At 37.2% G+C, this 24,934-nt stretch overlaps 1 protein-coding gene across 5 annotated transcripts; it reads right to left on the bottom strand.

Annotated features, from left to right (window-relative positions):
- Positions 1-1,262: 1,262 nt before the first annotated feature.
- cfap61 (cilia and flagella associated protein 61) lies at positions 1,263-24,888 on the bottom strand. Of its 5 annotated transcripts, none has more exons than XM_023952812.1 (25): positions 24,356-24,444; positions 24,054-24,211; positions 23,689-23,839; positions 23,515-23,591; positions 23,354-23,421; positions 23,145-23,265; positions 20,705-20,810; positions 19,936-20,121; positions 19,714-19,802; positions 19,016-19,055; positions 18,220-18,368; positions 17,958-18,075; positions 16,980-17,057; positions 16,557-16,763; positions 15,682-15,810; positions 13,557-13,684; positions 9,893-9,985; positions 9,220-9,382; positions 8,911-9,085; positions 6,944-7,236; positions 5,706-6,033; positions 4,876-4,955; positions 3,702-3,907; positions 2,011-2,098; positions 1,263-1,711 (listed from the first exon to the last, which is right to left on the bottom strand). In XM_023952812.1, the coding sequence occupies exons 2-25, from the start codon at positions 24,209-24,211 to the stop codon at positions 1,550-1,552; spliced, it is 3,393 nt and encodes a 1,130-aa protein (XP_023808580.1). In that variant the 5' UTR covers positions 24,356-24,444; the 3' UTR covers positions 1,263-1,549. The 5 variants fall into 5 exon arrangements, with proteins under 5 accessions (XP_023808580.1, XP_023808581.1, XP_023808579.1 ...); XM_023952813.1 differs by having other exon boundaries at positions 18,232-18,368; positions 19,714-19,805; XM_023952811.1 differs by having other exon boundaries at positions 19,714-19,805.
- Between the last annotated feature and the right edge of the window lie 46 nt (positions 24,889-24,934).

Raw genomic sequence — 24,934 nt, forward strand, 5'->3', positions numbered from 1 at the left:
CACAGTCGAGGGAAAAAAAAGTAGAGACAGACACCCCCCCCTCCCCAATAAAAAAAAAAAAAGCAATCTGGTCCTTACGCATGCTGTGCGTAATCAGTGCGCTTGTCCTGTGTCTCCAAGTGGGGCAAACCAAGATTATCTGCCAGTTAAAACACATCAAATCCAGTTCTTACAGGTCAATATGAGTCTGTCCTCCACACTCAGGGATTGACTGACCATGGCACGTCACCTGGGTTTATGTGGAGCTCAAGCTTTGAGATTTATTGTAGAAAATTCGCCCAACAAAACTACTGCTTTTCAATTATCCCAACAATTGATTATATTTTCCATACATGATTACTGTTATTATCAATATTTTTTCCAAATAGGTTTAAATTGAGTTTAATCTGAGTCATTTTGGGGGTACCTTGTTGTCCATAGGGAGAGTAATCCACTACATAGTTTTCTATGGGTCAGAAATTCAACTCTGACTTTGATGAAGGTCTCTTTAAATCAAATTCTTCCTTCTCTCTGGCAAGCAGAAATATCTCACAAAATTAATTCAGTCATTAAAAGTTTCACCAAAGCCACGATAAAGTAGATAAATTTGAGCGAAACCTATGCAGGGACCTGTAAAATAATACGTACAGGTTTCTGCTGACATTCATCTCTTAATATTTCTTCACATCATGCCCTTTCTTTCAGTGCGTGACTTTATATTTGGACACCAGCAGCGCGCCTGTCCTGTCATCCTCTGAGCTATTATATCAGTGTGGACATATGCTGTTGTATTTGTGTGTGTGTGTTTTCTCCATAGTCTTCAGCTTAGCCTCATTATCATACAGCTGTAGTGTGACACCCTCCTCCTCCTCCTCCCCCGCCTCAGGAAAACCACAGATCAACTTCCATCTGCGGTGTGGTTGCACGCTGCTGCACAGGAGTGCTCAGATATACCATCAAACTGGGCTTGTGGACAAAATGCTGCTGGTGGACAGGAAATTCAATTCAGTCTGAATTGAATGAAAAGATACTGAATTTCTTCAAAATGCAGTCCATGCTGATGCAAACTTAGCCTGAATAAATTAGTGAGAAATGGTCAGAAAAGTTAGCCAAGTAATACAAAGTACTAATCAATGCAGTCGATCAACTATCATATTAATTTACATTGTAAATTGTGTTTTTTTTGTTTAATTTTTATTTTTTTCTCTATTCCTCTTTTGAATCGCTGGCTCTATTAGTGGCCACTTAAGATCTGTTTATAAGGAAAAAACTTTTCCTCTTGATATAATCTGACAGTAGAATTTATTGATCTGCATCACAGATCACACTGAATCTTGACATGAATGAAGAGTCTTTTATTTATTTTTCGAATGTTTTTAACAAGCACACAGCAAAACAGAGTTTTACTTCAAATAGCTTCAAAAGAACTGGTTTGTGATGAACAGAATGAAAGTTATGTGTGCTTGAGATTAGACAAACATTTTACAAAGAGAATTTTTCTATTTTGTTGACTGAAACAATATTTTTACCACAAGACCAAACTTATTCTACTCCATCCAGCACAGAACTTTCAAGGCTGTTCCGGCTCAGAGAACATCGGGAGCAGGTCTTTGTTGTTGGCCAGAAATCTCTGAGTGACGTTCCTCACAGTGGCTCGGCCCTCAGCATCAAGAAAACTGCCAGGGGGGCTGCTGTCTGAGTCTTCCTCAGTCACTCTCTGACTCCCGGTGTCCTGCAAACACCCACACAAGTTAAGAAGAAAAAATGGATTACTGGTAGATCTGTGAACTTTCTCCAATGTAGAAATCAGTGGGTAACAGAAATAAAGTTTAATCAAGTTAAAACTTGAACCATAACTGATGAAAAAAGGAAATGTTAATTGCAATTCTAGATGAATCAAAGAAAAATTGAAAGTAAGAAAAAATGGCAGATTAATAAAAAAAGACAAAAACAGGAAAGCATAGTGAAAAAGTCAAAACCTTTGAACTGCGCTCTTATTTTTTTTTAGATAAAATATAAAAACAAACAAACCTTCAGTCTGACTTTCTCCCAAAGCTCTTTTTCTAAATCAGAGTATCTGTCATGGAAAATGGGCATACACCATCTCTGTCTGAAGAAACTGCACAAAGAAAATATATAGATTTTTCTTTTACATCCTACAAAAGTCAGAGTTTAAAAGATCAAACTATCACTAAATGCCCCCAAAATGTTTTTGTCATAAACAGCAGGGAATATCAAATAAAAACACTGTCATTAAGAGCCTGTTTTCAGCTATCATCTTACATTTGGTGCCAGTTTATGGTAATAGGCGATGACACAAATGCAAATAAGTTTAATAAAACTGTCTAAAACCTCATTATTTCTTGAAACAGGAACGTATATTTATCTCTTTCCACATAAAGGTATAAAACAAATCAACAGGACTGAAGTGTTTTTGTCATTTGTGCAATTCATCAACGATAGGCTGCTCTTATTGGTTACCTTGTTTCTCTTTTTCTCTTTTACCGTAGTTTTGTTTTCACAGCTAAACACATGCAGGAGAAGTATAAAATTTTGTTAAAAAAAGTGAACTTTCAAAAGATTAAAGCTGCACTAATTGCTTTGGCGGAATGACCCCAAGCCGCCACACAGTCAATCAATTATTATAACAGCTCCTGATGCTCCATCAGCTTTCACAATGACTTTATGAGTCAGCTGAGTGAGCAATGTGATGAGAGATCGGCGTCCGCAGCTTGGAGGCTGCGGCTTTGTCTTGTCCTGCACTGGCCATGAAGACAGATTGGGGAGCTGCATAAAGAGATTAGGAGGCAGAGGACAATAGGCAGCCATGTCTGTGGGTCATTTGTGTTAAAAAATCGGAAGCAGGTCACCCGCTGTTTGACAAACATACACACAATGCAAAGTCACACCGGCAACACACAGAAAGGACAAATGACAGTGACGAGTCAAACCCCTCCCTCCTGCTAACGTCATAACTACTATTTCACAGCAGTAAGGCCTTAGTCTGTTATGTTTTACTTCTGAAACAACAGGAGACACTTCTTTTTCAGGCCTGACTGGGTTTTACCAACTCTTGGAACATAACAGCAAGAACAGACACCATGAAGAACTTTTATAATCACATGACTTTGGTCAAATAAATCTAGTACTTAACAATAAAAAACAACAAAAAACGTGTAACTTTTTTTTTTTTTTTTTACAACAAACTGAAACTGAACAAAGGGCAAAATATTCCTTTAGGTCACACTCAGTTTTTTCAATTACTGAGGCTAATTAAATGTGGTAAAATATTTTCTTATCAAATTTAGGATCCACAAAGTTTTTCTTTGACTTTGAAGGGCTGGTATCATTTTTGATGACTTAGCTTTGATGGATTGGAAAAGAAAAGTGCTGGTGAGAGTTAATGTACAGTGAATTTTAGTCTGATTATGTTACTATAAGCGGTTTTTGTTTTGTTTTTTTGCTTTAGCTTTTTGACAGCTATTCATCCTAAGAAACCATGCACGCCATCTGCTGCTCCTGTGAGGTATCAAATCGGTAAATCACAGAAGTTTCATCCAGGACTTGCAGTTCATCAGACCCGAATGTGGATGAATCAGAATATCACTTCAGAAAAACAAATCTGACATTTCTCAATACAGTTAGTCACATTAGGTGCTTTTTAAAAAAAATTGTGAAAAATATACATCATAAAAGCTTAACATCTGCAATCTGTATCACACCTGTACAGGTCCTGGAGCAAGCCTTGTCTGTAGCGCCTCAACATTTGGCCAAGGAGCTTCTCATGCTTCCCATACAAAGTGAGATAATTAGAGATGGGGAGGGGCTCCAGGGACAAACAAATGATCGTCTCCACCAAACCATTGCAATCAAGCTCTATGCAGAAGTAGTTGCCTGTCTTCACGCCTCCTGTCACAATCTGAGTGGTCTGTAAGGGATCATTGAAAAAGAACAAAACATGTACTTAAAATAGCATCATAGCCAATAACAAAAACGGAACAAAAGTCGTTTTTGTGAATAAATGTAATTATCTTCAAGATTTTGTCCAGAAGCTAGCATAAAAACAATAAAAGAGTCTATATGTATACATTCTTTAGACATTTCCTATGTCTACCCTCTTCATTAAACTGTCCTTCTTTTCCAAAGTGCTAAGAAGTCAAACCAAACATTTTTCAAATGCCACAATGTAGAATGTTGGAATGTAGAATAGGAGTAGAGTAAAATTAAAAGACCCACTCCAGTGAAAATTGTGTTTTTGGTGTTTTTAACATGTTCTTGTAGCATTTTGCTCATGGTGGAGGACAGATTTAAAGAAGTTTCAGATTAAAACTGTTTCTGAGTAGTTCTATTTTTCATTTCACAATGGATCAGGGACAGATAAAAACCTGCCGTTTGTTCAAGCAATTATTTGTGACGCAGCAACTGAAATAGGAGAGCCACAAACTTCCTGCTCCGCTCCATTCTGATGCATCCACGTGCAGACAAATAGATCTATGTACGTCTTTGTTTTCCTCGTCTGAACTGAAATCTGGAACAAAACTGTACGGGTGGACAGTTCCAATTTTGCTCATCCTTTTTGGTAATGTTAGGTTGGGGGTGTGAGGGGCTGGAAGCAAGCAGGACAGATAGTAAACAAAAGGATTATGGGATGTCAGTGGAGGGTTTCCTCCTCACCAACAGTCCTGCCGACAACCCAGACTTGATTTTTTTTAACAAACTCCTGCTGCGCTGCAGAAAATAGGTCTTAAAAAAATACATACGTTTTTTAATTTTGGCAAAGAATTGCATAATCATAATTAAAAGACCAATAGGAAATCTTTTACAATAGATAAAAATATGGTTACATTGGGACTGTAAGCAAAAAAATAATCAACACTAAAAACAGTTGGAACGTACAGGTGTAAAAGGACGTCTCGCGGTTGTAGGAGAGGGTTTGGTCACATGGAGGAAGTTGAATCCTCCAGGAAGTTTGCCGGCTGATGAGGGATAGCAGTGACATAGAAAAAGATTTCATATTTTTAGATCATACTTTCATCAAGTATATATTATAAATACATAATATAAGAATAGTATACTAAAAAGGTTATTAAGCTAGATTCATTTCCCCTAAAATCTCATACGTTTTTATTTCTCTTTTCTTTTTTTTCAATAAAGCAAAAAGAGTTTTAAAAAACAAAAGAGGTTTATTTTGTTGTGTAAGAAAATATGGTTCAGCAACCCCGCTAAAACAAGTACTGGCATCCTACACTGAGTGGGTCTGTGAAAGAAGCCTGAATAGCATGCATGTCATTGTCAGAATCCACCCACACAGGCATGCTGAGGCTATGAACTTGGTTAACAGACAAAAAATAAAAAGCACCATCAGAACATTCAAACGCTCCTGAAAAGTTCACGTGAGCTTCATTTCTGTGAGAAGGCCGAAGCAGAGTGGCTGTTGTGTTCATGTAACCTGTGGAGTGGCCTTGGTCGCTCGTGAATGCTCAGCAGTACAACACAGCATTGTTGCGTCCTACTGTGGTTGGAGCGTGTGGCATAATAACACTGGATATGAGTGAGTGGGTGAGAAATTGAAAAATGTTTCATAAAATCATGAAAAGAATAGAAATCCTTTACAGGGACACAGCGATTGGTTTAAATAAAGACACAGCTGAAGAATTCTGAATATGCCACTTCAAGAGTGAGAATATTTTTTGAAGATGAGCATCAGTAGACGTTTGAAGTCTGACCTTGAATTTTGGCTTGTTTGTAGATTGGTATGAGACGACCTTCTACAGGGGATTCTTCTTCCAGATTCTCCACAATTGCATCCAGCTTGGACAGTAATGTCTCTGCCAGATCCTGACCCACTTCCTTGGAGTTAAAATTTGCATGTGACCATTCATCTGAGTGGTACCAGTGGGAGAACCTGGTGAGAGGTCCAGCTCCATAAATGGAAGAGTCGGTGGTGAGAAAAGTTGCTCTTATTACTAGTCTGTCATCGGAGAGTAGAAGGGATTTTTGGATGCTCTCCAGAACATCACAGTCAATTTCTTTACCAGAAAGATTGAGAAACACCTGTAAAGAGTTAAAAAACTTAATTTACATCATTTTACCTAAAATCTGAAGTCAACCAAAGATAAAACAGATTCATTTTTTTAAGTTTCATTTTATTCTACCATTACATTAAATTTGTTTTTAAATAATTGCCTTTCTCCAGTGGTAACAAGAAACTAATTCAAAAGGACTTTACAAAGGAATTGTAAATTGGAAAGTGAAGACTGCAACCTCAGTGATGAGGATGCTGCACTGTCAAAATGCAAACATCTAGTTTAAGACATCTTTGTCGCTGCTTTGCCTACATGATAACTCATGGATAATGAAAAAAAAAATAGTTTGAGATAGTTAAAGCTTTAAATCAGTTTACTCTAAAGGTTGATGGACTAAGTCATTGGTACAGAATGAAGACATTACTTATCCCATCACATTTAAGATCTAAGGAACTTCTAACAGTTTACACGTTCTCCCTGTGCATGAGTGGGTTTTCTCCGGAGACTCCAGCTTCCTTCCACACTCCAAAAACATGCTTCGGAGGTTAATTTCTGATTCTAAATTATCTCTATGTGTGACTGAGTGTGTATGGGTGTGAGTGTGTGGCAGGCTGGCAACCCAACAGTAGCCAGGTTAGGCTTGGCTTGGTCAGGTTTGGCAGCCCTGTGACCCCAAAACGGATACAGTGGGTTAAGAAAATTGATGGATGGAACCTCTAACACTTAGGCAATGAATATGGGAAGAGTACCAAAATAATTTTGCTCTAAACAAAAGGAGTAAAAATGAACATTTATACACAAACAAACAAATGATTACAGCTTTTTATTGCCCCGCAGACGCATTGGCAGCAACCCACCTTGGTTTGCTCATGACATTTTTACCTAAAACCTATTTGTTTGTAAATAAGCGACAAAAATCATTTGAATGTTTGACTTACTCCACACTGAAGATGGAGAGGTTCAGAGTCCTTTGTAAAAGTCACTGATGTGAGACGATCAGGGTGTTCATCACTGTTCATCTGAGCCAGCACAAAGTCGCGGTGGACATGCACGTTTGCAACCTTCAAGGCTGCTGCTACAGCGTTTTCTACCACTGAATTTGGGAAGGTACAGACGGCAGGCTCAGGAGGAGGGAGGACTAGATGAATACGAGCTCCTGGAATACCAAGACTTAGCAGCGTCTCCACAGAAATGTAGACATCTATGTTGTCTCCGTATATGATTGCATTGTCTGAAATAACAAATGCATAGACAGAAACAAACAAACAAAAAAAGGCGATTGTAAGCGTGTTAGTTTTCAGTTGTCTTCAAAATTAAAAATAAAATAAAATCAGAATATGAGTTCACTAAATAGTCATTTCACGCTAGTGGATCTGCAGGCAGTTTTGTGTTAAATCAACCACTGTTCCATAATTAAAAAGGGTTTAAAAATAAGAATTTCTGGAATTGTCTTTTTCTACCTAATAAAGTTTTAAATGAATAGTTAGTCATGAAAATTCTCAAAAGACCAGCATAAAGGAGTTTTGGTGCAACAAACATGGATTTCATTCCTGGTCTCTGTCCAAGGTGCTAATAAACCTCAGACTAAACTAAAGGTAAGCACACAAAATTCCTGCTTGACAACAACAAAGTTAATAATTTTGATCTGTCTTAGCCGCCACTGTACACAGACATGTCAGAAAAAACAATCTAAGGGTTGACAAAATCCAGAAAATTCTCCAAAAATGTAAAACTAATACTTAAACAGAAAAGGAGACAACATAACATTTTGTTTCGTGTGACCTCTCTTTTATCTTTGTTTTTGTGCAAATGATCTAAAATCATAATAATTTAGTAGCTTTACTTATAATTCACATGCAGCAGGTGAATCTAAGTGAATAATGAGGCTTATTAAATGCTTTACTACACTCTAAATTTAGAAAATAAGTACTAGCAGGTAGAATTAGTGTTGTTTATTTTTTCAGTTTTACCATTAGTCGATTTTGGGTCTCAAAATTTCATAGTAGAAAACTCCCAGACTGTAGGCCTCATTCTTATTCCTCAAATTTTAAAATTATAGTGCAAGACAATGTCTGCAACTGCAAGTTTCTCCCTTGTTGATCAAGCTTCTAATTTGGGTTTAAAAGTTAAACACTCTTTTCAGTTTCAACTTTTTTTTAGAAGTCTCTTTTCATTATTTCTACAGTTTAACATAGTTGAGGCAAAAATCCAAGCCAGACTTTTGGATAAGGGGGGATTGCAACATTTAAAGTGCTCGCTTCAGTTGGAAAAACTAGATAAAGAACTTTTTTGAAGTTTTTGTTTAAAAAACAAAAAAAAGCTAAAAGGATTTGACTGAATTGAGATGAACTGGACTGACTAATAGCTGTTTATAGAGAACCTCTGTGGAGAACCAGCATGACAAAAATGAATGGGATCAAATTACACAACTGCATTTGAACTCATCCAAAGGTAAAATTTACAAGCACATTCCATTTCTGTTTCTGTTATTGTTCAAATATGGAAATGAACACTTTATCTGCAAGTGTCTGCTGTTCCCATTTGCATGTATTAATGGTTTTCTGTGATAATTGGGATGAACTAATTAGTATGTATAAAAGCCACTCTCCAGATCACTGCACAATTCCTTCAGAGAGTAAATTAATTTCACTTAATGACCCTGAATATGTCTCTGTACTGAAAAGCCTGGCTCTCAGAAAGCGATATGATAATGAAAAATGGATGGAGGAGGCCGACCTGATTCACAGAGATGAAAGATTTCTCTGCAGCTAATTTGCTGCTAATTATACTTGGGCACTTCAGTGTCTGGCTAAGTAATGACATAGTACTACAGATTAATTTCCAGTGCAGTGTGTGTTATAGTGCAGGTGTGCATTTGTGCGAATGGGGGAGGTTTTCCACTTACCTTTCTGATCAAGGAAGTTGGCACACAGCCAGTGGCGAGCAGCCATGCAGTCGTGAACATTGTTGAGTGTGAAGAGGTTGGATGGGACGACTCCTGGGTTGGTCTGTTCAGTCGGTTGTGGTTGCAGCTGGTCATTGCTGGGATTGCTAACGTTCTCAACAGTGACATTGGGTACCTATAGATTCGTTTCAAACATATAAATGTAATGATACAGATTTTTTCTTCCAGACTTAGAAAGGATTTATCGTGGCTTTCTGAATTTCCACTCTGAAAGATTCAGACTGGAAAATAAACGTCTCATGTTCTTACACTGTACTGCAGTCCTGTGCAAAGAATCAGGTAGTTGTAAGGCACCTTCCCAACACCAGACACCAAGACGTACTTGGATTTCCTGTTAATGCTCACCATCTTCCCCTTCACCACATTTATGTTGGAATGAATCAAAGCCAAGTCTTTGCTGTTGTATGCATGACTGCATGAAACAAAAAAGGGAAAAGAGAGCAAATGTAAACTTCCTTAAAATGAAAATTTCTGTTGTTTTTAGTTTTGAAACATTTTGTTGCATTTGAATCGGATTTTTCTATTTAATCTAAGGTTGTGTGAGATTTCCCCTAGTACCCCCTAACCATTAAAAAACTATATAGTGCTAAAATATCCTGTGCCCTAAATCTTAACAGCAATTTGCTCATTACATTACACGGTGTCACAGATTTTTAAAAATCAAATACTTATGAACATTTTACAAAGACTTGTTTTTGTAGAGGCTTTGGGAAATTTCACTAGATTTTGGCATTAAAGATTCATAAAGCTGCGTAAAATGGCAATACAGTGCACTAAGTAGTGAGTAGTAAAGGAATTCGGACACAACCTCGATTTCAAAATCTGAACGCATCATTGACATAATGACTGACGCATAGTCTGAGGTTAAAAAAGATAAAACAGAATTGCCCGTGTTCATGTCTCTCAACACTGTAACAGTCACCTTGTGGATAAAAATCCCATGTCGTTGTGGTCACAGTCACCAGGGAAACCATGTGTTGAAACTAGGGCCAGGTTGTTGAACTTCAGTTTAGGACTAAAAGAGACAAACAATGAATAAAATGTGTATTTTTTTGCGCATAATACAGCTCACGGCACCCAGAGGGAGTTTTTCCTCCTGCCATGCTCTGTAGGCCACACTCTCAAGCACATTATGTACAAGGATTCAGCTGCCCCAGAGGCACTTGAACATTTTTACTTGAAATACTTGAAGCTAAAAAAAATATCAGCACTTTTAAGAGGGAATAGGAACCTTTGAAGATCCATTATTTGATGACAAATTTAGTTTTTGAATGCCAAAAGAGCAGACGTCAGTGCTTAAAACACGTTCTCTAAGGTCTGTGTGGGTGCTGCTCATTGTTTTTATATTCAATAGATTTATGCTTGAATGGGATTAAATGTACCATAAGGTTTTTCAACAAAGGTTCTGCTTTGAGAATGTGGTTAATTGCTGGTTAACCACGCTAATCAGCAAAAATTTCTTAATTTCGGTCAAAATCCGATCCTTCTCAACATGTGCATACATCAGCTTCAAACTATATATAGATGCCAAATATTAGACATACTCAGATGTATCTTTTGTGCGATTTTTTCCTAACTTTTGTCATGAAACCTAAAATATTCCCAGATATTTAAAATGTTTAATAAATTTGCAATTTAGGAGAAAAAAAATCGAATGCATTCCTCTTCCCTTTTTGTGCTTAGACTGTCAACAACATCAATCATCTGTTGTGATGCAAATGACCCCTTTTGTCGTGTTTTGTGGTACATTACGCTGCTGATAAGAGCAGCTCCAGCTCCCGGGCAGCACAGCACATACCTCGCAGGGGTGTTGTGTTATCTGACAGACTACCTGATCACCTTCTGCTCCGTTCTTATCTCAGCTTCCTGCAAAATTACCGCCCAGCGGCACACAGCTACAACACCAGACACCAAAATGCTGTTAAATAGATTGCATGTATTAAAGGCTGTTGCTTAATGTCACTTAGCATTGGACATTTAGCCACTTTGTGTTGGAAAGTTTCTTTACAAATGATTTCATAAGATTTTTTTGCATATATGCATATTAGGAAAATAAAAGAAGATAATGATAATTGTCTGATTATTTTAGAGTCACAATTTAATTACAAAATTGTCATGTTTAGTGGTGAAAAGTGACACTAAATTCCTTTTACTGGTGTCAAAAAACACACATTTTCACTCTAAATCAGCTATAATTTAATACATTTCTTAATGAAAAAGCTGCTGCTTTAAGAGACTGAAACGTTGCTTTACAGTAGTTACTGTTTAGTCATTTTTAGTCCAGTATCCTTGCAATCTACTGATGATGTTTAAACCAGTGTAAAATATAATCAAGCCGTACAATACATATATCGCAAAAGACGGCGAAAAAATTGCAATAAATGGTTACCTACCTTAACTGTGCTAAAACAATCTTATGGCAGCTCAAAGTATTTAACTAATCAAATAAATCCCTTTTATGCATTTGACTAATACGATGGAGCCCTTTCATGTTAAATGCTCGCCGCCAATGTATGCGAGGGTCATTTGGAGTATAAGTTATGTTGACTCTTATTTAAATTATGCTGTTGCAATGAAATGGAAATAATGTTTTGGTTGTTTAGCTATTTGTTTATTTATCACAACTTATATCGTCATTGCAAAATTGATGATTAATTTTGCAAATTCGTCATATCGTGCAGCCCTATACAAACACTAATTTTGATACAACATTAAGCATCTACTGAAACTGCACACTGGTGTTGATGATGCTCAACAGTTTTCTGAAGGTCCGATTTCATGTTCTGATATTTGTAGCTGCATACAGTGGATTGAATTGCTTTTATTTGATTTATTAAATCAGGTTTAGACTTTATGTTCAGACACTTCTCTGACACTGTGTAGTCTTTGAAAATGCTACAGGTCCCTTTTTCGAGTCAGTTTAATATTTGAGATTAGTTTACACACCCCCATTCAAAATGTTTCATTCCTTTTCTCGCTAGATAGGATAACATGTTGAAATTCTAATGTTTCCCTATGACAGCATTTGTATCACTTTTTATTTGTCACTTGAACATGCAAATACCAACAATGCTAACAATGAGGGTGTTACTGCAGTCAAAGTCAACTCTGGATGGTTTTAAGCTGCAGCACTGAAGCATTAAGACTCATTATTGGAGTCTGGATGGGTCTGAATCAGCAGCATTGGATTTGTTCCGTTATCAGGCGGTGACAGACGGCAATGGTGACCCTGCAGCCTGACCACAGTGTGCAGAGGAGCGATCCACAGCAGTGTTCTTTATCTTCCTAACCCCGACCCAGCCAAAGATGAACTTAATGAGAGAATGGAGGGGGGAGTGCTGCTGGGGTAGAATAAGACTCCAGAAACAAATCAGTATTGAGATGGGGTGGGTTGAAGTAAGGGGGGCTGGACATTTGGACAGGCCTGATAAGGGAGCCCCAGCAGCTGACGTGTATGTCACCCTCTGAATGTCTTTCTGCCTCACCATTAGTTCAGCGGACACTAACTGCCTCATTAGTCAACTCATTAGTAACAGCAAACACAGATCGCTGCAGCAGATCCCTGAAGAGGGGGGGGGACTGTGGAGTGGCTAATTAAAGGGGGCCAGGCGCTGGCCCAGCTGAATGCCAGGCCTCACACAGCTGTGTGCAGCACCAACACCATGCCAGTCTAACCAGTTCTGATAGATGTGACTTGCATGGAACAACAGCCACGGTTGCCTGGCAGCCGTCACCAAACCCTAAACCTGCAGCCCTGCACTTCACAGTATTTTCTTGGAAAAGAATCTTTCAAATTTAGGACAGAGAAAAGCACAATGGAAGTCCAACCTGGAGTCAAGTGTCACCTCTAGAGGTTGAACGAAACCGTAGAGTGAATACATGTATGCATGGTCAATCTGTTACCCAGCCCTGTGCAAGACGCATTCATTTTTGCAAAATCACATTTATTAGAGTCAAAATAAAAAAAATAAAAAAAGATTCCCTTTGTTCAGCATTCAAGCTACTTGGACTCAGGCTTCCAGCGCTTTATGTTTTGTTTAATTGAAAGCTTTTATGTGTAGGTTTTATCAAAGCAACTGCAACTGAAAGAAAATAATACTTTTTTGGACATTTAGGATCAAATGGAAGAGTTGTGCTAGTTTGTGTTGTAACAATTTTCTTTGTCATGGACCAGCACACAAAGAGCAGAATCAATGTACCAGTACACTACAAGACTTTGTGGATTCTTCAACTACCGAGATGGACAAAAACAAAACAACTTTGCAGCATAAAAATTCACAAAATGTGGAAGAAGGGAAGAAGTTTATAATTTGTGCTGCTTGCAGCCTGACTGACTTCTGGGTTCAAGATAAGATTCACGGCAGACCGCATCTTTTATTATACATAGAGTGGGACGCTAATGCTAAAGCGGGATCTACAGATGGCAAAATGTTTATGTTAGAGGCTCTATCAGTACACGGGTAAACGGAAGAGCACAGAAGTGAGAATTTTTTTCACAAAGATCCATATTTATAAAAGGAATGATTGACACCAGGTGCTGAACTTTATAGAAAGAGATTCAACTTCTGATTGAGAGACTTACTCACCGCAAGCAAAGTGTCTCAAGGAAAGATAAACCTGTGTCCGATGCCCCCACCACTACAATCCTGGTGTTGATGTTACGTCTTGGCTGCACTAGAAACTTTCTGCGGATCAGACTGAGAGCAAACGGTGCCTGGGAGAAATGGAGAGAAAGACAGCAGTCAGCATCCTATCTAATGGATAGACCATAAATTTGAACTGAAATTTGTTTATAAAGTTCTATATAGTTTTATAGAGTATAGTATAGAACTACATAGAATAGAATAGCTTCTACAGTATTTCTAGAGGTAATGAACCTGCGGCCCACTTTCTGTTAAATCTTAAAGGAAATTCAGTGTTTGGTCTACTTTTACATGCTCTTCATAGGCTTGGAAACTAAGTCAAATAATTAAATTGATGCAGAAACACAGGAGTCAGTGTGCAACCCATCGTTCAAGCAACACATTTCTACAGTAATTACAAGCGCATTCCGAAAGGATTGGTCGAAAACAGCATTCTAATTTTCTAATTATGTTTGGTCCCCTCCCTGTGATCTTAGACAGCTAACGTCTCCTGCATTTTCTATAATTGGGCTGATTGGCCCCACAATGCACTTTGTTGGATGAAAAGAGCACGGAGAGGGGGAAAAAGAGGAAACCCGAGGGTGGAATTAACCTTTGTGTGATATTCAAATCATTTCAATGATTGCCTGTGTGCTCGACATCTGAACCTGATGCAGGAGCTGTTGTGGCTCAGTGTTTGACAAAAGTAATGCAAATAAAGGTGTTTATAGTTTATAAGTGTCAGAATAAGGTGATGTTAAAATATTGCTTCAACAAAGGTTGCTGAAAACAAACCATAAAAACATATTAAGGAAACTAAACATTTAAAGGTGTCTGTAACCTGTAACCTGAATTTAATTTTGTCACAATTAAGACAAAAATGGAGTTTAAGAGTATCTAAGAAGTCAAAGAGGAGCACTTCCTAGTAATTGCGTATGGAAACAGTAAAGTGCATGTCTGATAAATTTTTTTTAAATTCATTTGTATTTGGAATTGCATTTGAGCTAGAAATGCCTACATGCACCCGTTTGAATACTGCAGGAATCAGGCAGATGGAGCAATCAGGAGGACAAAGCCTCATGTCTCATCTGCATGAGCAGTGAAGCAGGTGCAGCACCTCTTATCACACTGAAGGTGCCTCAACTTTCCTACACACAATGAACGCAGCGCAATGTAACACAAGCCTATATTGACAGAGAGGGAACAGGTGTTTTAAATTTGATTAATCATCCTGAGACTGACATCAGCAGTGAGACGAGGAGGGGGCGGAGTCAAAGCTCTTATCTGTACAGCAGCATATAAACTATATCAATAGTATCATAATAGAATTGAATTATTGATGAAACGAGATATACACTTTAGTTTACACTATTAAATAATACATCTAATAACCACTGATCTACCTTGTGTCATTTTTTTTAGTATAGAACATGATAGAACATTTCTATCTCTTTTTTCAAACAGAAAACTACTCATTTAATTAATCTTTTTTTAATGTATCCTAAATATCACGTTTGTCGGTTTGAAATGATCAGGCATCTTATGTTGAAATGAAATAGTTTTATTTTAGGTGCGTGAAATGTATAACTGTCAAGAAAAAGATCGAATCGACTGTTATTTGCAAGAAAGCACTTTTTTTTGTTTTTATGTTCTGTTTTGGGAAAATTACAGCAAAAATGTGGCATTTTTTTTAAATATGGGAAAACCTTTTCCAAAAATTTGTTTCAAAAGCTCATTATTTCCTTTAAAATGTAGATTATCAGAGAAACAACTAAAGGAACATGTCGTCAGTTTGGACTTATGATAAAACATGCATGGTTTGACTTACCTTTTTAGTCTTGTTTAGACTTTGTATACATTTTAAAATAAAAGTGTAATTTTTTTAATATTTCCTCGAAGTTGTATTGCTCTAAATACTATTAAAACAGAAGCATTGCTGTTGCACTACTTTATTTACTAGTTGATTTGGGTTTTCTTTTAGAAACAGCCCCCTCTGCTGGTCATAAAAACAGGTGCAGTTTTTTTCTTGTCAGCTAATCAACATTCTCTGGCAGACTGTTCCCTATCAGCCAGCTGCTGCTGTGCCCACCTGCTCCTCTGTTAGTCGTATAGATGGGGCATCGTTGCCAAGCTCCTCCAGTGGGTAGATGATCTGCTTCCGCGGGCTAATAGGGACGGCATAGTTCAGGACAAAATCCAACGGATCCACACAGGAATCCTGAGAGCAAAAGAGGACAAGGTGTCAGAGAGCTGGAAAAAAAACAAAGCCTTCCAGAGCTTAACATCAGCAGTTTGGATAATTTAGGAGCCGGGTTATTAGCAAAAACACTGTAAAACATTTTTGACAATGTTTCTTTTCAATCAAAAAGTTCTGTTTCATTATTGCAAACATTTTATCCCTCTTTAAAAATGTTTTTAAAGGAAACTGGAAGAGGAAGGAAATTTGGTTTCAAAGTGGAGATGCAATAGTAGTAAGGGCAGCATGCTGCAAAAATAACAACTTGGAGAAATAAAATATTGTCTGATCAGACTAATCTAGTGCAACAAAAAATAAGAAAACAACTTCAACAGCTTTTTTTATTTTGGTCCTTGTGAAATGAAACGGGATGTTACTATGCAGTAAACTTCAATAAGCAGCCAAGTGATTCAGGCCGGGTTAAGTATTAGTAAGTGTTCAAAGGCTCAAAGTTTGCCTAGAAACAAGGATACATTCAATTCAGAATTTAGGAACAGTCTATAGGTGGCAAGGAAGCATATCCAGTGAGGTCTCTTAGCTGTAGGTCAGAGAGGATTTGTAGTGATCAAAAATATAATACACTTCCTGTGCAAAGAAGTGATCTAGTAATACTTAAAAAATGGAACTTCCAGGTCTTTCTATGTGACAGTATTTTATTGTAATTGTAAAGATTGTTACAATTTAATTTTAATGAGTGATGGTCTGAGAGGTCCTCAGTCTGCACTCACCTGGTGGCTGCAGTGACGGGGGTACGTTCTGTAGTACAGGCAGGATTTGTGAGCCAGCCGCAGCACCTCTTTGAAGAAGTGCTTGCTCAAGAGTCCGAGGAAAGGTTTGAGGACAAAGTGGCGAATGTGCACGTGCTCCTCAGAGCGATACTGGCTGAATTGGATGTAGTTGTCTATGTTGTAGTGTGCACGGAGGTAGTCAACATCCTGAAAATAAAAGATGTACATCAATTTTGCATCACCAACAAATGTTTGTCACATGAATACATGTCTTTGTAGATTTTTTTATGTCCATTGCACATGCCATGCTTTTATTTTAATCCAACAAAAATTGTTGATTACTAAAAGTATGTTTTTTATATTCAAATAAATGTTAAGGAGATAAAGGAAAACACTTTACTGGTGCTTTACTGGAGACTCTACCTGCTCATCTTTGACTATAAGTATCCCAACAATCTGACTGTCCATCTGAGCAACATAGGCCTGCAGCATCACAGAAACCTGAAAAAACAGGTAAATATGCACAATGACTGTACTGGACTACAAGTGCATTAGAAGGACTACAAGAATCCAGGAGCTTTCATCTACATGTTGAGGGGTATGTCCTAGTTTTAGAAGCAAATATCAGTTTCGGAGTTGCAGCAGTGACAGCTGGGGTGTGAGTCAGAGTGGAACATTTGTTTAACTAAATTCTTGCCAATCTGTTCTCTGGCATACGTGCCTTTTCTCATTATTACAGGACAGTCATTGCAACGGGTGGACGAACTGTTCCAGCGTCACTTGATAGTCCAAAGCATTAAAAACCCGTATAATAAAGTTCTGAGAAAAACATTTTTGTTTTAGTTCAGATGAAAAAAGAAGGTAAAACACTTTGCTATTAAATTGCTCATAGGGTTTCTTGTGTTTAAAGTAATTAATTTAAACAAGGATTAGTTGAAAAAAAAAGTTACGCCGTGTTTTCAGTAAGAGATGCTTAAAAATCCATTTATACATTTTCTGTAGCTGCTTATTCCTGTTCCTGTTCTGCCTGTTGGGCGGGGATACACAGTTCGCCAGTCCATTGAAGGGACACACAGAGACAGACACACTCACACTCACATTCACACCAATTTAGAATAACCAGTCAACCTATTGAACATGTTTTTTGACTGTAAGAAGCCGGATAGCACAGAGAAAACCCATGCACGAATGAGGAGAATGGGAAAATTCCACACAGAAAGGACCTTGTTTGGATTTATATTAGGAACTTCCTGCTGTGAGGCGATACTACTAACCACTACACTACTTGACAGCATCTTCTCAAAAAAAAAAAAACATACCACCAGTTTATTTAAACTAAGGACAGAGTAGTTTAAGCAGAAATGTCATTTCAAATGATTGTTTTAGTGTTTGTGAACTGACTGGGTCATTGTAGAAGGAATCCAAGTCCTGCAGGAGGGACTTGTTACAGTTGAGATCCTTTACCAGATCAGAAACAGCAGCCCGGTCAGAATCCACAGCTTTTCTCACCCCCACCCTCCTGAAACAGATCATCATGAGGAAAAAAAAAATGGATAAATCACACACACACACAAAAGCAACAACACAGTGTAAAGCCAATTGAAAATCAGTTTATCAGTAACATGATTATCAATGCTGCTTATTTTGTTTTATTTTTCGATACATGTCAACAAACCCAAGACCAGAACGGTGGAAGATGTATAGTGCACAGGGTGATAGATTGGTTGGTTCTGTTGGGACCCGTAAGAAGTTCTGCAAGAACCCAAACTCAGCGCAGGATAGGTCAAAGGTGAAGATGCAGTAGTCAAGATCCTGATAGAAAAAGAAAAACTAAATTAAACAAAACTTAAGGAGCAGAAACTTTTCTTAAAGAAAAGGGTAAAGAAGGAAATTAAATATTTGTTCTGAAGACCTTAGGAGGTAAAGACTTTTCAACAGAGAACGCAATAATATTTATATTTGATAAATTAAATTTCTCCTGTCTTTAGATCAATTTTTATAAACCGCAGTTCTTCCATTCATTAATTTCGGAAGCTTTTTATTTGCAAACTGAAACCATCAAATCAGTTTCCATGTTTAACCAAATAAAATGTCAAGTATAATTTAAAAAAAATCAGTTACATAGAAACTGAAAAAAAAATGCTAAAAGATTCAATTAGAGACCAATAAAACACAAAAAACCCTTTGTGACTGAGATGACAGATGTGCCATACACTAAAATCTAAAAATACAAAGATTCAAAAAAATGTAAACCAATTTTTTTGGCTTTAAGAAAAAAATGTTCTTGTAACATTGTTTTTATTTAAGGAAAAATATGTATTTTAAATTCCACTACATCCAATTTAAATCTGCCATAAATCAAATTTATATACTATATTTTTGCTTGCAGTCAAAATGAGCTTATTTCCCATCATCCATCTGTCAGGGCTTTTAACATTACAATAAGAGATAATACTCACAGGGAAAAGCTGGAACATGTATTGGATACAGTCCACTGACCTGTAAGAGAAGACAATGACAAGCAGGTTTGACTGAGACTATGCGTCTCTGCCAAACTGATAATCAGTGTGTGGGGGGGGAAAGTGGCCACGGCTTTCGGCCCAACTTGTCGCCTTCAACTCTCTGTCACTTCAAGAAGGGCTCTCATTAATATTGTGCTTATACTCTGCAGGAAGCGCCTCAGCTCCATATTCAGCAGCAGCTGGGAGGTGAGGCGCTGCTGAGAGGAGCTCAGCAGGAGCCAACAAACAACCACTCTGCCAGCTTTAACACAACATACGACTGACGCTGCTCTGGAAGGCTGCCACCCCGACTGCCAAGCCAACACCTCAAGAAGTCACAACAGAGGGGAACAAATTCTAATTGAAAACAGAAGAACTTCAAGAAGCAAATATCTGTGAATGAGAATTAGAAAACTTTTTTTTTTTTTGGCTACTAACAGCTTTCTACACTATAAAACTAAAAAAAATATGATAAATGTTGTGGCAACGTTTATCTTAAAGGGGGATAATTTAAAAAGCCACACAAAATGTGTAGTTAGTCAATAAAAGGACATAAAAATAAAACAATTGTGACTGGGTTTACATTTCACACTAAAAAGGAAAATACAGAACTTCCACTAAACTCCTGTTGATTCTTAAATTTCAAAAGGTCTCACCTCAGATTGAACCTCTTCTTGGTAAGAAAGAACCTTATACAAAAAGCGTTGTACTTCTTAGATGGCGCTTCAGTCATCTGTGTCTCTCTCTGCTGAAGAGAACACGTCATTTCCATAGTTTGCATATAAATACCATTGTTTTCTTTAACTCTAAATGCATATCAAATTAAAAGCATGAGCTTGTGTCTCAGTTGTATCTGACGGGTTTCTGGAAAACATTACCTCCTCTAACGTGGAACTTGGTTCTTGTTCTTCTCCACTCAGGTAAGCAGCTGCCGCCTCAGCCTGCTTCTCTTGTATTTTGTAAAAACCCTTGAACTGCCTCAGATCAAAATGATCAAGTATCTCTAGATTATATATGTCGATGACATCACTGACTTTGATGAAGCCAACAACAGCTTTATCAGCCTGTGGAGGAAAACCCTGTTGTTATAATCAAACCAAGCCTTTACCCAAGGATATTTACAATTGTCCAATCTCTTCTTTCTATAATTTGATTACAGAGCCTTGCTTAAGATGAATTAAAACAAAAAATGAAAAGCTGAAATTTTAAGATTATTTCCTGTATTTTGTATGGTTTAGGACTCCAAACAAGCAAACCCACAGAGATCATCTTGGATTGTCTGTTCTTTAAGTGCTAAACGTAATCAGACAAAAAAAAAAACAAATGCCGCAGATGTCTGAACACAATATGTTCAGTGAGAGCATGTCTTGGCCAAGTATCAGCTTGTATATGCCATATGCTGCCATAATGTCATGTCAGCGTGCATCACAGGGGGGAAGGGAGAGGAGCTGGTTGCTCAGATCCCAAGGGAAAAGACCCCTGAAGGAGTTCCAAAAAATCTGTCAAAGGATCCTTGAAAAGCTGCTTTTAGCATTTTTTTGGGCAAATTATTGACTAGAAAAAAATGATAACACACTGCTAGGAGGCATGCACTTCAGGTTTTCTGTGTTCAACATTTCAATGAAAAGAAACCAAAGTGAACCGAACCTCAACAGTAATAGCGTGACAGTGCTCGCTCTCTAACTCAATGGAATCAGATGATGAAGCAGTCTCCCCATCAATTATGTCCATTACTTCGTTAAGATCTGAAGCCCTGCAATGTAGAGAAACAGGAAAATCTTTGTTTATTTTAGTTTAAACACACCACCGCCCACAACACCTGCAATTCAGCAATGAACGTCATTGCCCTTTATTTAATGTGGGTCTAAAACAAAACTTTATTTTTGAGAATAAAAGAAACACTGACAGATATACTACATCTGTAAGGGACCCATGCTTTAAAAACAAACTCTGGTGCCAAACAGTTGATCTCTGGAGTTTGAGCCAATGTATTGATCTTGAAATGCTTTGGTGTAGCCAAAAAAAAAGCACTTTGCTCTTAATCATCAAAAATAAAATCAAAGTTTTTAAGAACCTTTTGGTTTTGTCAGTAGAAACATAGCAAACCTAAACCATTGAGGGGAAAAAAATCCTTAATGCTAAAACATAACATAGTAATTCATACATGTAAAAAAGAACAATGTTTGGGCTTGGGCTGTGACTTGGGTTACATTTTATAGAGATACAGCAAATTAAAATAATGTGTTGCTTTTTTATTTTGCTGGTAATATCAGCAGGATGTTTTTATTTATATACTCCAAAGATGCTGTCACATACAAAACCCTTCTTTGGATTTTTGGATCACTTTACAAACTGTCATTTATTTATTTATTTATTTTAGAGACAGAATCTAAACTAAATTTTCAAAATGAGATAAGTGTGATTATCAAATAAAATTAAAGGATAAGATGATGATTTTTCTGGATTTTGGTAATTGTGCTATCCTGTGGGTTCTAGATGTCCGGACGTTACAGTTTTTCTCAGTCGCTTTGGTACAATTCTCAGATCAGAATTGAAGTTTGCAAATTTATGTGTGCATTTCTCAAAAGATTTTGTACAAACAGCAAAACACTATGGATTTCTTGCAAAAGCCTGTAACTTGCTCAAAATCTTTAGTTCATCTCTCCAAACTAAGTTTTTATGTCATTGAACATGTCAGTGCCATCAGAATGTCAAGTCCTTGTGTCATTGTCTAAGACAAGACAGTCAAATTACTTAGTCATGTTGTCAATATAACTGTGTACTTTAGAGGGAAGTTCTGATGTAAACTATGGCGAAAGTTTTGATGACAATTATTGTAAGTTACACCTTTTTTGTTTGATTGCAAGAGACTGGACAAGATTCACATTTACACTTTTATTGTTCATTTTGTAATTTGTTGACAGACCATGTCATACCAACATAGAAAAAACCCACTGCAAACAGTAACAGAAAGGGGAAAAAAGATAGGACAATATTCTATACAACAGTACAGACAGGAATTGGTGTGGTCCTCCTACACCTCTTGTCGTTCCTGTATGTTAGGCCACAAATTCACATCCACATCACAGCGAATATCCTCTCTTGCAATGCAGCGTGGAAAAAATCTTTTAGAGTGTCTTATCCAGCCTCTGCAGGCGTCTGCTGTGATGTCATAACACGCTGCATCCATGTCAGCCAGGAGGGTCATTTGTGTATGTGTATGTGGCTGGCGATCATGAACTTTCTATCTCCATGCTGAAAAAAAGTCCTCAATAGGGTTAAGGAATGGAAGTAGGGTGAAATGAACTCCATCCGCATCCTGTTGTGGGCTGCAAACCATTGCCTGATGATGTTGGAGTGATGAAAACTCACATTGTCCCAAACTATCACATTCGTTGGCAGGTGATACAGACGTCACCTGAGAGCAATTTACCAATTCAGGACAGATTTAGACAAAAATATATAATGGAGATGTATAGAAATATGTTTGTCACATTATGACAACTTGGTCAACCATTTTGCAGTTAATGACTTATACGATGAACTAAGGACTAGGTGTTTTGAGGAGTAAGACTATTGCACAGTGAATTATATAATATATTTTGATCAACATGACATAAACAATTTATAATGTAGCAAAGAGCAGAGAATTATACTTAATTATTTGCATGGATGTACCAAAGCAATTGCAACTTGTTCAAAGAAGTGAGAAACTGCTTATATGATGTGCACAAGTGACATCATGATGTGAAGATTGAACAAATAGTTTTGGGAATTTCATTCTGATCTGAGAATTGTATTAAAGCGACTGAGAAAAACTGTAATGTGTCTTGAAAAGGCAGGGTTTTACGCATCTTCAAGGTAAAGATGTTTTTAGAGATTGCACACCACCTAGTGGCCAAAAAGATCATTTCACATTTTATGTCATAAAATATGGAGTTAACATTTCCTACCATGGTAAAAGTTAGATTATTTTGCTCACATGTCTAATAACCCTTTAAATCATTCCTTTCTTGTTGCTGATCCAAGTGGCAAAGCTGGTTACTGACCACCCACTTATGAATAGAAAACCTTTTTCCACACTGACCTGAATGGACGCATGTGAACTTGTGGATAGATCTTTTCTCTGCAGCAAAAACACGCCAGGCACTGCAGAGCAGAGTCAGTCCGGCTCTGAAATGGGTCGAATATCACCTGGAGTGCTGGTTCTGCAAACCCAAAGTCACAAAGCTGAGTTTATAAAAATGCATTCATATAAGCAAAACAGTTCATGTGGTCACTGAAGCATTTGATTACCTAGCTCAGCAACATTTGGGCTAACCAGACAAATGTATTCAACTTCAGGGACTACGTGGAAGGCAGTTCTGTAAAAAGAGGTGTTTTAAAATCTAGAAAAAAAAAAAAATACAAGAACAAATTCTCAGTTGATATATTTAAATGTTACTTTTAACCAATACCTCATTATCGTATGTACTGTAGTGGTGGCAAAATCTTCTCGTGCCACAAAAAGGTGAAGGAACAGTGTATTCAAAGACTGCAAAAATTAAACATATTTAAGACAGAACCGCAACATAATTAGTCTTTTTTAAAACATTTATGTTTAAAGAGATGATTAAATAAGTGACGCAAACTGTGCATTGTGGGGAGCTGAAGTGTTTGTGCAGAAACTGTTCCCACTGGGCCTGATCCACCAAGTCTCCAATGGGATGATCGACGAAGACAGCATGGGCCACAATGTCCTGGTTTTCATTGACCACTGTCAGGGCGAAGCTGGCTTTGTCTCTACAAGGAAGATCCCAAAAGACAAAAAAAAGCAAAATTATTTTATAAAAATAAATAACTTAAGTTAATAATTTATCATCAAAAGCAAATACATGTTTACTCTTTCTTTCAAATTACCATGGTCTTTAAACACTGACTGTATGGGATTAAATGTCAAAGACACCATAGGCTACAAGTCTGTAGATTTTTTGTTTTTAAAATACAATTGACCTACTCAAGTTGAACAACGTTGACTCTTCCAAAAATTGGACTTGTGGAGGTTGTTAGGCTCTCAATCCACTCAATGTCTGCTGATCCACCTCCTACAACGATAGTTTGACGGCTTGCGTCCTCAGCTAGACAGTTTAAAGTTTCAGATTTCATGATGATCATCTAGTGAGAGCAGGAGAAAACCGGGAAAAAAAGTCGCGATATAAGCAAAAAACGAGTAAAAATAGCTTCTTCTTTTTTTTCTTCTACAAGGTTTACTAACTCCTTGTTTTAGATAAAGCAATCCACATACTAGCTGCAACTTACTGTTCAATAACTGTGGAATGACAGAGTAGCTCCGAAAGTTTTTTTTTTTTTTTTTTTTTTTCAAGGGCAGTTGTCACAGCAACTGACGCCGCGCGGGTAGAACCATTTGTAGCCCAATGCATTGTGGGTTATCAAAGGACAATAAACAAACAAACAAACGAAAACAAATAAATAAATAAAGTTATTTGTCAAGGGAAAAAATAACTTGGCTTTTTTTCCTATTTAACATAAAACGTTTTTGCAAAATTACCTATTTGCAGACACTTGGTCAGATATTCAAGATATCAGCAAATTAAGATTCTAAACAGTGGTTACAAAAAAAAAAATATTTATTTATTTATTATAATTATTGAGTGGTAAAAACATCATCACTCTGTTGTAAATGTCAAAATAATAAAAAAATGGTCTAAGTGCAATTCACAAAAGAGCTAAAAAGCAACATTTTTCTTACTCAGAATCAGATGATAAAAGCAAACGCATCTGTATAAAGTTACTCAGAATATTTCTCTTTAAACATTAATAAGAATGCATTCTATGTCGTGATCTTCTCTGCGTTGTACACTCCAGTCCACGTGGTGC

This window comes from Oryzias latipes, chromosome 24, assembly GCF_002234675.1.
Source record: "Oryzias latipes chromosome 24, ASM223467v1".
Classification (NCBI taxonomy): domain Eukaryota; kingdom Metazoa; phylum Chordata; class Actinopteri; order Beloniformes; family Adrianichthyidae; genus Oryzias; species Oryzias latipes.